This window comes from Canis aureus, chromosome 21 (assembly GCF_053574225.1).
Source record: "Canis aureus isolate CA01 chromosome 21, VMU_Caureus_v.1.0, whole genome shotgun sequence".
In the NCBI taxonomy this organism is placed as follows: Eukaryota; Metazoa; Chordata; class Mammalia; order Carnivora; family Canidae; genus Canis; species Canis aureus.
Genome location: NC_135631.1, coordinates 24,380,196 through 24,397,203, shown reverse-complemented (window position 1 = coordinate 24,397,203; position 17,008 = coordinate 24,380,196). Strand labels below are relative to the sequence as shown.

General features: G+C 53.1%; 1 protein-coding gene across 13 annotated transcripts in view; it reads right to left on the bottom strand.

Annotated features, from left to right (window-relative positions):
* The window catches only part of PRR5L (proline rich 5 like), a 141,984-nt gene that overhangs the window by 16,915 nt on the left and 108,061 nt on the right, over positions 1-17,008 (bottom strand). For 12 of the 13 annotated variants that reach the window (XM_077863629.1, XM_077863627.1, XM_077863630.1 and 9 more), the window contains 2 exons: positions 5,436-5,493; positions 917-1,008 (listed from right to left, as the gene is read on the bottom strand). In XM_077863629.1, the coding sequence (XP_077719755.1) occupies positions 917-1,008; positions 5,436-5,493 (150 nt within the window). The remainder of the gene's footprint in view (positions 1-916; positions 1,009-5,435; positions 5,494-17,008) is intronic. The other variant, XM_077863634.1, reaches the window with a different exon arrangement.

The window sequence follows — 17,008 nt, the reverse complement described above, 5'->3', positions numbered from 1 at the left end:
GGTATAGATTTAAAAGAATTCCAAGCTGCCACAAAACACCGCTCAGAGCGAACAAAGCACGCGGGCCCTCGTGTCTGGCACATGCCATTGCTAAGGGCTCCACACCCGCGCTCCAACAAAGCCGATCCACTCGCGCCTTCACCCCGGGGGCGGGCGGTGTGGACATGAGACACCTACGAATGTGCATCTCGGAGATGAGTATCTGTGGGCCAACCTGCCTTCGGGGGTGTCCACCCTGGCCTGGCGGCAACCGGCCCTGCTATTAGCCTCTGCAGGAAGGTAGAAGGAAATGAACTCAAGTGTGAGAATGAGCTCAGGTCACAGAAGGCGGACACTAAAGGGATGCTGCTCTTTTTTTTTTTTTTTTCCACTTGAAACTGCACATTCTGCAGACGGAACGGAGCTATCCGCAGAGCGCTGAGCTCGCTCGCCCGAGCCCACCTCCTGATGGAGCCCGGTGCTCTTTCCGCTCCATCACGTGGCTTCTCGTCTCCGAGGAACCCCTCACGGACGGCGAGGGGCCGTGACCCCCTTCCCACAATTTGGGACCAAAGGAGCCTTGCTTTACATGTGGGCTTCCAAAAAAGGGAGGGAGGGGGAAGGAAAGGAGGAAAGACGCAGGAAAGAAAAAAAAGCCTCCCTGCCCCATCTTCTCTACTTTCTGGAAAGCTGGGAGAAACAAACCACTCCAAGAATACACAGCCACACTCAGAACCCGGAGGGCGACGGCAGCCTGCAAATTGCTGGTTGTGCAGGCCACTCTCGCCCTGCTTGAGGCCCGATGCTAAACATAGACCAGAGAGCCGTCCACAGAGCCCCGGCGCCCACCGGCCTGCCTCTCCCCGGGCCCCCAGGAGGCCCCGGCAGGAGACGGGGAGCCGAGGCCGGCGCAAGGTCATTCCTCAGTGAGACTGACCTGAACTGGGTAAAATATGGCCTGCAGGGTGGGGAGGGTCTCAGTGAAGAAGTGGTCCCACACTTCGGCCAGAACCTCAATGCGACTTTCACCTACACGAGGGCGAGAAGACGGGAGGGGAGAAAGAGAGAAAAGAATTTGTCATTACTTGGCGGGAGAGGTTAGGGGCAGTCCCGTGTCACGTGCAGCACGGGGATGGGACGCGAGGGAGGCTCATCGCCTGCATTTGCTCTGCGGGGCGTTCCTACACGCCGACGTGGGATCGGGTGGGAAGGCTACCGAAAACAGGCAAAGGCGCCTTCTCTCCCCCCCCAATCCCGAAAGGGAGGTCTGGACATCCCATGACAAGTGGGAGCGGTTGCGACCTCCACGGGCGCAAGTACTTATCTAAGGGACGTTTCATGAGCCAATGTTATGACCTCATTTCACAGGCTCAGCGGGGCCAGGCGTCTAGAGGGCAGGGCCGGATTCCAGAACCCGCGCTCCTGACCAGTTTAATCTGGGAGGATCGTAGGCACAGTTATTTTCTGTTTTGATTTTCTAATCACGGCGACACTGTTGTTTTTTTGTTTCTTTTTTGTTTTTACTCTGGATTTGAGCTGTCAGTACGGGAGCAGGGGGTTGGGGAAGGAGAGCCTAGAAACTGTCACTTGCACCCACTGGTTTGCAATAGTCAGAGGCGGAGGGTGGGGTGGGGGGTGGGGAACATAGGACCCATGTCCCGGCGCTGTGCCTCCTGTCACCCCCAGGGCCCAGAAGGCCGACCGTGGTCAGGCGCCCGTCCCAGGCTGTGGGTACACGGGTCAGCCAACGCCACCCGAAGGCTGTGCCAGGGACTCCGCACCTGCAGGAAGGCGAGCGGCAGCAGAGAGGGGCCCGAACGCGGCTGCTGCTTAATGACCTAGATGACAGAGCTGCCTGAGCACCGTCGTGCGTGGCTGAGGCGGAGAAACTGGGTCAGCCAGCGTGAGACAGCGAGAGGCGCTTGGCCAAAAACTGCCAGGCCCGCCGAACGGATCTTGGGAAGGGTCGCTTAGCGTCCTCCGCCTATTAATTTAATGGACAATAAAAGCAGTGGCTGGGGCGGCCTGGGTGGCTCAGCGGTTTAGCGACGCCTTTGGCCCAGGGCCTGATCCTGGGGACTCGGGATCAAGTCCCACGTCAGGCTTCCTGCATGGGGCCTGCTTCTCCCTCTGCCTGTGTCTCTGTCTCTCTCTGTGTGTCTCTTATGAATAAATAAATAAAATCTTAAAAAAAAAAAAAAGCAGTGGCTGGAGAGAGAGATCAGAGCGAAGGCAGGACAAGCCGCACCCAGGGCTGAGGACGTGCGGACTCTGAAAGGTCAGAGGGCCACGCACACCCCCAGCACCCGCTCATTTCCCTCACAGGGAGCGGGTCACACTTGCTTGGAGTCCCTTACCTGTGGATTTTGTCTCAGCCCCTCAGGCTCACTGTGCTCCTCTGCACGACGGGGCCTTTGCACGTGCTGCTCCCTTGGCTTAGACTGTTCCTCCCCTTGCTCTGCTTGCCCAACATCTGCCTGTCCTCCTCCTCTTAGCTCCAGCACAGCTTTACAGCCAACCGCCCTCCCCCGGACTGTATTCTTGGCAGCTGTTGCGGTTACGGTTCTGTATTTGATGATTTGATTAATGTCTGCCGCCAGCGCTGGTTGTGAGCCCCACGAGGGCCCGGGATCCTACGATGGCTGCGGTCACCACCACGCCCCCAGCAGCCAGCGAAGCCCCTGGTGCACCGTTGACAGTCAGCCAGGGTCTGAACAAACAAACCTTTTCCGACGTAGGCTACGCTAGTCTGCTGCAGGGAGGAGTTGGGGAGGTCAGAAGGAACGTGTGGGATGTCAGCTCATCCCAGTACCCCCAAACCAAGGTGACCCAGCCCCAGGAGGAAGGGCCCTTCCAGCTTCTCCACTGGTTGATGGCCTGTGTCCTAGGCCTTCCAGGAGGAAGGCAAGCAGAGGCCTCCCCGACACGGAAGGAGGGGGCGAGAACCCTGTGGCTCCGCACGGGCACCTCCATACTGCAACGCTGGCCAGCACACAAGGGCACCCCCAGCCCGGCAGCAGGAAGGCACCGCCCCCCCCCCCCACCCAGGAACCTGGGCCCAACTGCCAGCTTCAAAACGCACGAGAGTAATGCAAGTTTTGGAAAGCGTTCAGACAAGAACATCAGACGGGCACCGGCTAACGAAACAGGCTAGCCCCGGGGACGACAGCGTCACAGGGAGGGGACGTCAGCTTCAGAAACAGTCCGTAAGGACTCAGCTCCCGGCGAAGATGAAGGGCGGCCGGATGGAAGGTTCTAGATGACCCCACCACAGAAACCATCCTGTAAACGTCCACGGGAGCTCAGATCGCCACACGTATACAGAAGGGGAAGGAGAAACCCCCCTCCGGTCACGGTTGCTAAAGCTCTGGGGGTTATGAGTGGAAGTAACAGGCCAGGTCCTGCCCACAAGAGGGTGACACGCATGTCAGAGCTGCCCGGGCTCTTCCTGCGGCCTCCCCGTCAGGCGGGCACACGTACGCAAACCATCAGCTCCATAAAGCAAGGACTGGTCAGCAACGGGGTGGAGCCCGTCAGCTGTGTCCCACCTGCATTTTACGGCAAGAGAATCCGTTTGGCCCAGTACAATCTTGCTTGGAGACGTAGTACGTCCCTACAGAAGTGGAGACATCCTGCCCGAGGTCAGGAGGGGGCTCAGAGGCTCCCGCACAGGCCCCGTGCCCCGTGGGTGTGCAGAGGTGCCGCTCAGACCCCAGGACAGGAGCGGACCCAGGAGAACACGGGGCCCGGGGCCCTGCCAGCCTGCTTTGGGGCAGACGCACAGGACCCTGGATGACCTTCGCCTATGCCGCGCGGCTCAGCTCTCCACTCCTGAGCTTTCACTCCAAACGTGTTTACGTCGAGTGTCACTTGAAAGAGAGGCACTGAGCTTCCCCTTGAAAGCACTTCAATCTCCTGTTTTGCTCAGTATCTCCATCGTGAAGCTAGTTTTCCACATTTCCAGGAGTATGTCCCGACCCCCCCAGACGACTCACAGGCAAATAACGTGGCCACAGACTGTGCTCCTCTCCCCCCGCCCCCGCCCCAGTGAGGCAGTCGCCCTCCGTGCTTGTGGACGCCCCTGACCCCAAAACGCGGAAGGGGCACCTATTTCTGGTCAAAGCCAGGCGCTGAAAGCTAAGGCCTTGCGGGGCGCCTGGGCGGCTCAGTTGGTTGAGCGTCGAACTCTTGATTTCAGCTCAGGTCATGATTTCAGGGCCGTGAGTCAAGCCCTGCATCGGGCTCCACACTGGGTGTGGAGCCTGCTTAGGATTCTCTCTCTCCCCCTCCCTCCGCCCCCGCAGGTGCGCACATGCACGCTCACTCTCTCTCAAAAAAAATAAAAATAAAAATAAACCAGGCCTTGGGCTAGTGAGCATTTAGGCTGGAAAAACCTGAATACAGTTGTATTGAAGGAAAACAAGGCTACAGGCTCAGTCAGCTCTCGAATATACAGAGGCTAATTCCTAGCCTCTATCCTTCCAAAGGTCTGCTGAGCACTTGCCGTGTGCCAGGCACTGGACCCTTCCAGCGTCAGTTCTCATTTATCTCCTATTTCGTCTTTCTAGGAGATGCTACACCAGATAAGAGTCTCTTTCCCAGGGAATGGGGGCAAAAAACCCAAAAAACCAAAAAGAAACCCCATGCTGTCCTGCCTGCAATGCCTGCATCTAGTAATAAAACTGCCCTACAGATAGAAGTCTCCAGGCTAGAGTAGGATTAAAAAAAAAAAAAAAAAAAGAGGGAACCAGTCTGTGGACCAGATAATGGTGCTATGCAGATTACCCTCCTTATCCTCCCTGGCCCCATTTGATCATTTTAAAAATGCTTAAAAAAAAAAAAAAAAAACCCAAGGCTCAAAGACACTAGAAACTTGCTCAAGAAATAGGTGGTCAGCTAAGATCGGGATCCACCACCTTGGTGGCAGCTTGGTAGTCACAGGGTTGGCCGATCCTTGCCCTCGTCCCCTCGCCCGTCCACATTCAGCGCCTTTTTATCCCATCCCACGGGCTCTAAAACCTTTGAAGGCCAGGAAATCTCCCTCTGCCTGTCCAATCAGCAGGTACCTGCTTAGGATAATGTCTCCCAAGTGGGCAGGGGCCTCCTGTCATATAGGACCTCAAGAAAGATGCAAAAAAAAAAAAAAAAAAGGGCGATTGGAAATAGCCCGGAGCAGAGCACGGCATTCATCTCTCCACAGCACACCTCCTGCGAGAGCCCTCGACAAGGTCTCCAAGAAGACCCCCCAATCCCCCCGACTTCTCAAAGTGCAGATCCAACTTGTGCTGCCGCGAGCGGCCAACTCCAAGCTGAGGGCGGCCACCCAGCTGGTGGAGACACACGCAGGGGAGCACCCCCCCCAGGAGTCCCCCACTTTTGGGGAGAAGGCTTCCCGCTGTCCAAACGTCTGAGGCCAAGCCCCAGGGCCCGCCGTCCGAGGGGGGCCTTGTACTTGCCTTCGCACAGCTTAATCTTCTCCTCCACAAACAACAGGCCTTTTGCAAGAAGCTGATTCTGTCAAGAGAGAACAAAGAAGACAAGGGTTGGGCTACTCGAGACCGACAAGACCTCTTCCCCGTCCAGTGGGTGAGGGCGTGGGGTTCTGGGAACTTGGGGGCTAGTCATGCCTCCAGGCCTGGGGAGCGTTTTGTCCTCTTGGAAGAAGGACAGAAGGAGAAGTCGGTGAGCCATCCCATGGCAAAGAGGGGGACAAGAGCCAAAGCTCACCGCCGCCCCATCCCTCCGTGCAGGAAGGAGGCACCGTGCCCCATGCCTGGCTGACTCCTCCGGCCAGCCTCTCTCTGGCTGACACCCCAAGTCCTTCAAGCCCTTAATCTAAACCCAGGAAAGGGACCGCTGAGGTAACGGGAAATTACGCAGAGAGAATACTTTTATTAAAAGATAGATTTAGGGTTTCTCATGCTAACATGAAAAAGACTGTGTGCAAAACTCTATGCAGCCGGGGGTATGTGTCCGTCAGTGAGCACGTGCATGGGAAGCTGTGGAAAGGGCATAGGAGGTCAAGCCCTTTTGCAATCGCACCGAACAACTGTGGAGTGTGCTGTGTATGTCAGAGGGTTTATCTCCTCCATTTCACCTAATTCCAACCCTCCCAATAGTCTGGTTACAGATGGTCAGGGAAGACACTGCCTCAGGACAAGGGGCACATCCTCCTGGCGCCAGGAGCCGTGCTCTCTCCACTCCACGTCACTGCCTTCCAGCGGGTTTTCCCACCCAGACCCCTCCCTCCCCTTGAAGGGCCAGAGCTGGTCCCATAAGTGGTGCGGCCCCTCCACAGGTCACAGAAGCCCCGAGAGCAAGGAAGCGCTGCTGCCTCTCCAGCTCACCTCATATTATCAGACCATCAAAGGTGTATGTTTATGGGGTAAGAGGCCCACGGTGATACGTATCCTACAAAACACCCAGTGCACTTCTTACTATTCTCCTTTATAAAACCCTAAAACCCTGTTGCAATGAGGACAAGAGCATGCATAGCAAAGCGGCAAAAAAACTTGGATATCAGACGGGTTCAAGTCCCTGCTCGGCCACATTCTAGCTGTGTGATCTTGGCCTTACTCTTCCTGATTCTTGAGTTCCTTATCTATTACCGTACCAGCAATATCATAAAGTTCGTGTAAGAATCAGTCATTATAAATACACACACACACACACACACACACACACACACACACACACGGTTTTTGGTGTCCTTGGTGCTCCCCGGTAATGGGCAATGATGATCATAGTTGCTCTTTCCATCTATCTTCACAAATAGAGTAGGAGGTAGAGAGGGTCTGTAACAAATGGGCCTACATCAAGTCACCTAAAATATTTTATCAGAGGAACTATTGTATTTCTGGGACTCACACATATACACCAAAGTTCATGGGTCCTATTAAAATTCACAAGACATGACCTAACTTCAAAAAGCAGTCGGCCACTCTTTCAAGATGGAACCCCAAACCCAAGTTAGAGTGATGTCTTAGAGGAGAACACCAAGTCTGTCGAAGGACAAAAGGAAAAAAATCAATTGCTTCACAAAGAACTATGGAAGGAACAGGCAGTCAAGGGGAAACCTCAACTGCGTTCTCTACCTTCCAGCCGAGACAACGAATCCCAGGAGCTTCTGGGTCCAACAGCAAGAAAGCACCACGGCACCCAACGTAGACCATCGGAAGCCAGGCTTTGTGATAGGAAAGGGTTACGGAGGCACTTCCAGATGGCGATGACTCCACCTGCACGTCTCTGAGCACCTGAGGCCTCAAGTCCTTGCATGGGGCCCTCTCACCCAGGCAGGGAGCTGCTCAGGGCACCCCTGGGCACTCCATGAGGCTCCCGATGCCATGACTCTCTGTCGCCACCTCTAATACCAGCACGATGTCCCAGGCTTCTTCCAAAACTGCTTCCCAGCCCTCCGAAAGCTCACGTTCCCACGATGCACGGGCAGATGGGGTCAAGCCTCGCTCTTAAGGCAGCCTGGGTGCCTGTTCCATCTCTGCAGTTCCACGGGGCGGGGGTGGAGGAGAACGGGAGGCACCGCAACAGAGACTTACAAAAGCCTCGTCCAGGTTACAGGATGAGTTAACCAAAGAAATGAATAACCTGTGCAGTAGGTCCTTAGGGGTGAGGATCATTTCTTACGTTGATGCCCGTGCCTCTGAGAAAGTGCCCCAAACACAGCAGATGCTAATGAGCATTTGCTGAGTATAGGTACTGTCTGGGTGCTAAAGAGCATTTTGAACTTTTAAGAAATCAAGATTAAGGGACAGGATATGTAGTAGAGGGGAGAAGGGGATGCAGGGCGCCTAAATTCGTTGACATTCTTCATTTGGTAAAAATTGCTTGGTCTGTATCTTAAGGGATAAACTTTAAAAGATGGCCCAGGTTCTCCTTCCTTCTCTCTCCTAGATCTTCCCCCTTTAAGGAGACACTTGGGGGAAAAAAAAAAAAAAAAAAAAAACTTTTTTTTTTTTTCTTTACAAGGAAAAGAAATGACTTGTGTATTATGGAGAAATGGAAAAGAAATTATTTTTTTAAATTCTCATGGTACACAGCACGGCAATTCTGTAACATAGACCAAAACAAGAGCAACAAAAGCTAGGGCTTAGGAGGGGATTTAAGGGGCTTCTAGTCCTCCCGCCAATCTCCCCAGCCCTATGGTCAAAATCCACTGGTCACGCACCATGTCGAAGGTATCTGGGTGGACTCCTCTTCCAAGGAGCCTAAAGCACCTTTTTAAAGCATCTTGCAAATTTTTCTATCCCTAGGCATTTGTAGATTTTGTTCTTATTTTACGGTCGAAGAACTGGTCTCTGAATTTTATTTGGCAAGTGCACCCAGAGGAAGGCTATCTTTGGGGCCAGCCAAGCCCCCAGCACCCCCACCCCCCGCCCCGTGAAGCACCCGTCATCCGTTTAGTGGACCTGTGCCCCACTGTGCAAGCGCAAACCCCCCAACCACAGCCTGCATCGATGACTTAGCGGCCGGCCTGGCTCCCACCCCACCCCTGACCCAGGCTCCGACTGAGCCAACGGTCTTCTCTCCCGGGAATCTGCCGTCCAGCAGGACCCTCGGGAGGTCGGGGTCCTGTGTGGCTGCAGGCCTCACGGTCTGAAGGGCTTCCCGCTTGGCCTTAATGCTCTGCTTCAATTCTCAATATTTATCTTTGAACTTGTGCTTTGCAACTAAAACTGGATGGGGCAATGGAGGAGGTACCAGGGCTGAGGGCCTCAGCTCCCTTGTGGCCCAGCCTCCTACCACCTCCCCAGAAGGGGTTTTCCACACCTGCTCCCCACCCCTGTGCTGGCTGGCCCCACTGCAGGGTCTCCCTCCCCCTGCCCACCTCCCACCATCCTCCTAGTCTCCAGATGGCAGAAAGGGTCCCGTGGGTGGGGGCCCAGGTCCAGCTGCAGGGAGGGGAGGGCTGGGTGCATACCTGGCAGGGCTGTGGCTCAAGTGCTGGTGGCTCAGAGGGGGCCTCTTGGCCACCCCTGGTCTGTGTGCTGAGGGTGTGAAGGGTACAATCTCTTGGGGGGGCCACCTGCCCACCACGGGCTGCAGCAGCAAGCCCAAAGAAAAGGGAGCCTGGTTTCCCCACCCTGCCCATGGCCACATTTTTTTTGTCCGCACTGAGCCCTGTACATTACGAAATCCGCCCTGTCTGCTGGTCATTTCACTCAGGGATATACCAACTGGACATCTGTGGGGCTTAAGGCTGCAGAGATCTTAAAAAAAAAAAAATGGAGGTGGGGAAGCTGGGGGCGGGGAACCAGTCTTGAATGGGGCATCCATCGTTTCCGGTCTGTCTTCCGAGGACCTGCTCCCCCAGGAACCCACCTCACAGCATTCCCAGCCCTTGACGAATGCCTGATTCCAGAAGGTGCCGGGGTCCTGCTTGTGGCAGGCAGAGGTGATGGAGCCGTGTGGTGTCAGGGCCGCAAGGAACCCCACTTTTCTCCGGTCCCACTCCCTGCCCCGTGGCAGCGACCCCACCATCTCCCCAGTCCTAAGGCTTCAAGGCAAAAAAAATAAATAAATAAAAAAATAAAAAATAAAAAGCTCACATTCAATAGCAGCCACCTAGGAAAGGATCTGGACTTGGAAGGAGGCCTGTCGTTACTCGGTGCCTCGTCCCCACCCATAACTGAACTTAGACGTGGAACAGACAGCCTGTCGATGAAGCGGCACGGGAGCCTGGGCATGAAAAACAAGCTGGCACGTCTGTTTTTTTTCTAAGACATCCAAAGGTAGGCTGCCAGCAGAAAAGTGAGGTTCAGCTAGGAAAAAAATGTAAGAAACAAGGATGTCTAGGGAAAGGCAGTAAAACCACCCAATCTTGAGTGGGCAGGGACCGACTCAGCTCATCCTACCTACCTCGGTGATCACGGAGGACAGGTAGGAGGTGGTGGGGGAGGGCAGAGGAGAGGTGGGCTTGTCTCCAGCGTGCCCTGTCAGGCAGGCACCTCTCCAGCCCCACCGGGGGGACTCAGGAAAATAGGGAACCCCTCAGGCCTGGAGGTGGGGAGAAGGACACTAAGCCCATCTTCCCAGAGGGAAGAACTTTGCACACAGTGGGGATTCGGTAAATGCTAAGGCTGCTGGCCACCCGTCACTTCCACTGCTTTAGCAATGATAATGACGATGACGGTGATGACGAGGACAATGACGATGATGACGATGACAACGATGATGGTGATGACAAGGATTATGACGACGATGATGATGATGGTGATGACAATGACGATGGATGATGATGATGACAACGACAATGATGATGAGGATGATGACGATGATGACAATGATGATGATGGTGACGATGATGATGATGACGATGACAATGATGATGATGACGATGATGGTGATGACGATGATGACAATGATAACGATGACAATGATGACCATGACGATGACCATGACGATGATGACGATGATGGTGATGACAATGATGATGACAATGATGACAATGACGATGATGGCGATGATGATGACAATGATGGTGATGACAATGATGATGATGGCGATGATGGTGACAATGATGATGATGACGATGATGATGATGATGATGATGATGGTGATGATGGTGATGACAATGATGACGATTACGATGACGATGAGGATGATGATGATGATGATGGCAACGACAATGATGATGATGATGGCGATGGGAGGACAGGAGAGTTACTTACTGATTTTTACTCTTGTCAGGCACCGCACTAAACCCTCTCATGCACTAGCTCATTATAACTATGCCTGTTTCACAGATGAAGAAATCGAGGCTCAGAGAAGCAAACTAGCACAAGTGAGACCAGAACCAGCACCCGGGTTGGTCTGAATCCAAACCCAGGTCTCTCCCCCAGTTCATGCCCCTGGTTTATTCTAGCAATGACACTACAAGATGCAAAGATATGCACTACCCTATGCCGACTGCTCCCTCCGCACCCAGCACTCTGCAGACGGGACATCTCCCCTTGAAGCCACAACGGCCTTCTGAGGCAGGTACCATGATTACAACGGGCTCGGCGCTCAGAACACCAGGCTCAGAGAGGTGGAGTGACGTGCCTGCAGCTACCCCCCAGGGAGTGCTTTGGCAGGGATTGGGGTCCAGATGGTCCCGGCAGGAGGGCTGGTGCTCTCGGCCATCGAGTGCTCCGGCCCAGGCAGCTGGGAGGTTGCTTGCGTTCCTGACTGCGGGGGAAAGTAGAGGAGATCCGCTCCAGGCTCCCACATACTGGGCATCTCGGGTGACGTCACTGAGCCCTACCACAAGGCCCGCAGCCAGCTGGCTCACTCCTGCTTCCGGCGTCCCAGGCTCGGCTACCCGCTCCCGGGCCAGCGGGAGAACTCCACCTGGCTCCCCAGGGGACCCTATCCCCAAACGAGATATCCCTTCCCACCCGGAGGCGTCTAGAAGCCCGGCACCGTGCCTACTGAGAGAGCCTGCGCCAGCCAACAGTTCTACCCTGGGCACCTTTCCAGCGATCTGAGGCCTACAGGGGTTCCCGGCCTTGGCGCCCAGCCAGTGAGGGAAACAGCGGGCCACCTCCTTTTCCCCCTCTGTGACTTTGAAAGTATAGTCATCGTCTCTAAGGACGTCTGCATTTCCTGTGAACCTGGATACCTTCCTAGATAAGCAACCAAGAGGCTTATAAACACGACCCGGGGCACCCGGGTGGCTCAGCGGCTGAGCGTCTGCCTTCAGCTCAGGGCGTGATCCCGGGGTCCTGGGATCCAGTCCCACACTGGGCTCCCTGCAGGGAGCCTGCTTCTCCCTCTGCCTAAGTCTCTGCCTCTCTCTCTGTGTCTCTCAGGAATAAATAAATAAATAAAATCTTTTTTTTTTTAAGTTCCTTTTTTACAAGGACGCCGGAAAATAGTCCATGTCCGTGTCACCGCACTCCAGAAAATAAAGTAAAATAAAATTTGAAAACACAGACGTTTTTCTTCCTTAGGGTTTTCAGAGGTTGCCTTAAGGGCGTTTTAACTTTTAAAGTTGAATCCAGGAGATTTTTCTTCTGTGGCCAGATGGCCCTGGCTTTGATACGCGCTCTTCCTTGCACTTGCACTAGCTGTGCGATCTTGGATAAAGATCCCTTCTCCGGGCTTCAGCCGCAGGGTCTGTGAAACGGCAGTAACAGAATCTTCCTCATCGGCTGTCAGGAGGGGTAAGAGACTTGGCACGGGGAGGATGCTCGGGGCGTTTGTCAGACTTGCATAGGCATCGGGATCACGGACCGCTGGCCCCCAGATCCTGTGAGTCTGAGGCAGGGCCCGGAAATGTGCTTTTCCAACACGGCTGGCAGGTGGCGGTGAAGATGCTGGTCCGGGGACCACACTTTGAGAACCACCAGCTTAGACAGCAATGCCTGGTGCAGAAATGCTTGAAAATGCCAGCTGTCGGGACTATTCCTGTGTCTGTCCTCCCGACAACTCTTCAACAGCCTCGGAGAAAGCTGTTTTCCACGCCTAACAAATATTTCTCGGCCCTTCCAACTCCGTTCTTTATTCCTCAGGCCCCTGAACCGCTGCACGCTTCCCCGCATCTGAACCCCGTGCGTGTTCCCAGAACCTATCCCTCCTCCACTGGAGCCCTGAACCTGGCCCTGCCCGCTCTATGGGACATCACCCAACTTCATACACGATGGGCTCCTGAAAACGCGTATCCGTGCAGAACAGGGCACTTATGTGATACAAGGAGGAGTTCCGCGCCCACAGAGCTGGAAGGATCACAAAATCCCTAACTACACCTCATCTTGGGGAGACATACTTCCAGCCTTGGGTACCTACAGGTTCCTTCTCCCACAGCCGAATGTGCCACAACCTAAGTCCAACGACTCTAAACACCTGCCATGTCAGCATGCCCGCTGATTTTCATCTTGATCTCGATGATATTAAGACCTACGCTAATCATTTCCACGAGACCCGTCTTTTCCATCTGTCTTCGTAAGATGTGAGAAAAGTACAATAAAAATATTCAAATAACTGCAAAGAATTCAGGTAGCTGCCCAGGCGACGGAGCCTGGCAAAGCTGCTGAGAGGCACCACAGCTGGCCGGGCCACCCCAATACTTACAAACTCCACAAGGCCTTTCTTCCAAGTACTGGCCAAATCCGAAATGCGACCTCTAACGATCTTCCCGCCTAAAAGTCTCATCTGCTTCCCTCTTCCTTGTCTTTGTGCTGGCGCTCGCCCCACTTGTTCAACGCCCCATCCTTGCCACCTTCTGTGCACCTAACCATCTTTTCCCATTTGGGGAATCCCGTTTGTTGTAGCAGACTTCCCAGGCTGACCAAAGAGGAGCTGAGACCCCCCCTCCTCTATTCCATTTGGGTTTAGGGGGGAGAAAAAGTCACACAAAGTAATTTCCCTGTTCTTTATCATCTCTCCACCCAACCATCTGTGGATTCTAATGAGTCCCATCTTTGCCCCTACAAAATATATTCATTCCTTCTGGGCCCGTTTGGAAGCCTTTACCACCCACTCTGGTTTTCAGGTAACACGACGCTGTGTGGTACCTGCATAGACGCATCGACATCCCTGCTCTGTCTTCAATCTCAAACTCCACAGTGGCCACGATGCCCCCATGGCTCTGTCATGTGTCACAAGCCCTCAATGAATCTTCCCTGATACTGATGAGCTAAGAAGAAATTGGCTTCCTGGGACTCTCGCCAATCTGGTCAGGAGGCGGAGGTCCCCGCTTGCCCTTTTGGCATCAGGGTGACTGAATTTCCCTTTTCCCTCGGTTCTTTCTCGTTCCGAGCCATTGACTATAGTCTGAGTTTCTGTATCAAGCCGAAGTCCGGCTTCACGAGGGAATTTAACTTTCTGGACTTGGGGGAAAGTTCACGACAGACACAACACAGCCAGGAGATACTGGAGCGCAGAAAATGCTGGCTGCAGCTCCTCGCATGCCCACACCCTACACCACCTAGGTGGCTAACCACTAATTAGGTGATCGAAAAATGCAGAGCATTTCGTATCATCAATTTCCAAAGTTATAAGGAACCAATTATCCCACAGAGCTGTCTCTATGAAACAGGGCTCCCCTGGGAGACCCCAGGTCTCCTTCCCAGGTGCAATTCAAAACAGAGAGAAAACGAAAATTCAATATTGGAAATGTCGGATTTTGGGGGCCAGTGTCTCCCGGAAACCTCTCTGCGTTTCTGCAGCTCAAACGGGCCCGTCTTCCGTGTGTGCAGACACAAGATAAGCATGGTTTTTCCACCTGCTTCCCCTCTGCCTTCACCTCGGGTCATTTTCATTATTCTTCCCTGAAGATACTCTTTCATGACTCGTTCTTTAAAGCTACCGGATGAGAACATTCACTTTCAAAAGCAGAGTCACAGGGAAGGCTTTGCAACAAAATAGTGTTGGGGTCTGGGTCCCCGGAGATGGGAGCCTGCTGGTGAGTGCAGGCGGCCGGCAGGCGGCCATCTGATCCTCCACCTAGAGGAGCCCCGTGCCCAAAGGGCCCATTCATCATCTTCCCCAACAGCCACATCCATGGCTTTGGGGTCTTACCTGTCCACCCCCGGGCTTCTGTTTCTTATTTGTCCCTGGACCTTCCTCCCTCCTCCTTGCTGAAGGAATGTCCCTCCTCGAGCCCCTTCAGACTTTGCTTCTTGAAAATACCTTGCCAGGTGACCATGAAGGCTGGCCTCCATAAGCCTCCCTCCTGGGTTCCCCTCCTCCCCTCCATCCTCCCTCATGGAGAGTTCTACTTTGCATGGCTTTGGAACCAGCCCATTTTCGAGGGGTACCTAGCACGGGGGCTTTCCAAACCCAAGTCTCTCTTGAACCACCTTCACCATTTGGCCACAGCCAGGGCCACCTAAACTATTATTCTTTGCATATTATTTTCCTTAAATCAATCCACCTTTTAAAACATAAATATGTTTAAAAATGAAACTAGAGCAACATCATTTGCCATAAATAACATGTAGCTTGGGGCACCTGGGTGGCTCAGCTGTTGAGCCTCTGCCTTTGGCTCAGGGCGTGATCCCAGGGATCCCGCATCAGGCTCCCTGCAGGGAGCCTGCTTCTCCCTCTGCCTCTGTCCCTGCCTCCCTCTCTGTGTCTCTCATGAATAGAGTCTCTAAAAAAAAAAAAAAAAAAAATGTAACTCAACCACTAACTCAATGCAAAAAAAAAAAAAAAAATTACGAAATCCTAAGTAGTGTCCCTAGCTGAAGACACTAAGTTTGAGGCCTGCCCTGTCTTCCTGAAACAAGGAAGATGGCCAAGTCCCGCAGAAGTGTAAAAGACACAGTGGTGCAAACCAAGGCTCTTCCTGGCACAATCAGAAGCGCTAAAGGGAAAGGAAGGGAAGTACTTTCCAGCCGCGAAGGCTGGTGTTGTTTAACGGACGGCCTGTACCACCCAAAGTCAGCCCATGTATCTGTGGTAGACAGCCCCTCCCTCTCTCCCAAGAAACTTTACTGAGCATCTACCATATGCCAGGTACTTTCCAAGGACTGGGTGACCAAACAGCTTTTTTTTGTTGTTTTTTTAAAAAAGGGCTCCCCACCTACATGAGACTTAAAGCCTGCATTTAAATAGACAGCGTCCAGGGTAGCTTTCTCTCCAGTCTAGCACCTTACACTAAGGAAAAATCCAGATTCAAAACTGTGAAAACCAGCGCCCACCCCACACCCCCAGAAAAGAGACTCGCTATTCACCAGGCAGTTTTCTCTGGTTAAGCTCTTGATAGAAAAATGACGTGTGGTTATTAGTTAAGTGTTTGGCATGCTTTGTAAGCAGCATTAACCGCCCCCAAAAACCTCAGGGCTTCCCAGATAAACAAGTCCCCACCCCAGCGCCCTTCCCCACCCATCCTAGGGGTAAGCGCCCCCCACCCCGTGCCAAAAGACAACTGACATTTAAAACCCGATTGAAACCACACCAAACTGTCTATTTTAAATGTCAACAAGGAAGGCGGCCAGCCTGGCAGGTTTCTCCAGGACTGATTGAAAAACCACATCTCTGGAGTTGGATTTAAAAGTCAGTCACTACAGACGGCAAGAGAAGAAGCTGAGGACAAGAGAGATCTTTGAGTCAGGGGCAGCTGAGATGATTCACATTTGTCACTAATTACCTCTTTCTTAATCTTTACGTTCGTCTCTCCCCAGATAGAGGGTTTCTTCCAAGCAGCTGAGACGTCTGAGCCAACTGAATTCCGAGTTCCTGTTGGATCTTGCTCCATCCAGATTTATAGTGGCCACTTTCTGCTCTGTGCATGTGTGTGCGTGTGCATGTGTGTTAGAGGACTGACAGCTGTCATTCTTTAAAAGTGCACATAAGGGGCACCTGGGTGGCTCAGCAGTTGAGCGCCTGCCTTTGGCCCAGGTTGTGACCCCGGGGTCCTGGGATCGAGTCCCGCATCGAGCTCCCTGCATGCCTGCTTCTCCCTCTGCCTGTGTCTCTACCTCTCTATCTGTGACTTTCATGAATAAATAAAGTCTTAAAAAAAAAAGTGCACATAAAAGTTTAAGCTTCCCGAATCTTAGTAAGAAAAAGAAGAGTAACTGTGTTGTTTTTAAGACCTAAAAACTCTTTAAGCTGTCTTAAAAGAATGTTCCCCTTGGAGATGCAGTAACATCGGCAACCAAAAAACCAAGATGTTTTATGTTTTTATATTACTTTCCCATTAAAAGGGATGGGTGACACTTTACAATGACAAATATGCACACATACAAATTTAATGACCGCATTACTCCGTCTTCCTCCGTGCTCCTCACCGTTCTGAACACTCGACAAATAATCACCTATTTAGTCCTCACGGCAACCTTATCAAGATAAGGTCCTATCAGCCCTGTTTTTATAGAACAGAAAACTGAAACACAGAGAGGGAAAGCAGCTTGCTCGAGGGCACACAGCTAGTAAGTGGCCAAACTGGGCACTGAACCCGGGCAGCCTGGCTTTAGGGACCATGGCTTGACCACTCCCCACTCTGTCCCCCCACCTCCCTCCCCACACACTATGTGCTCAGTGCTTTACATGTGTGACTTCACAGAAGCCATACAATGACCTCGAA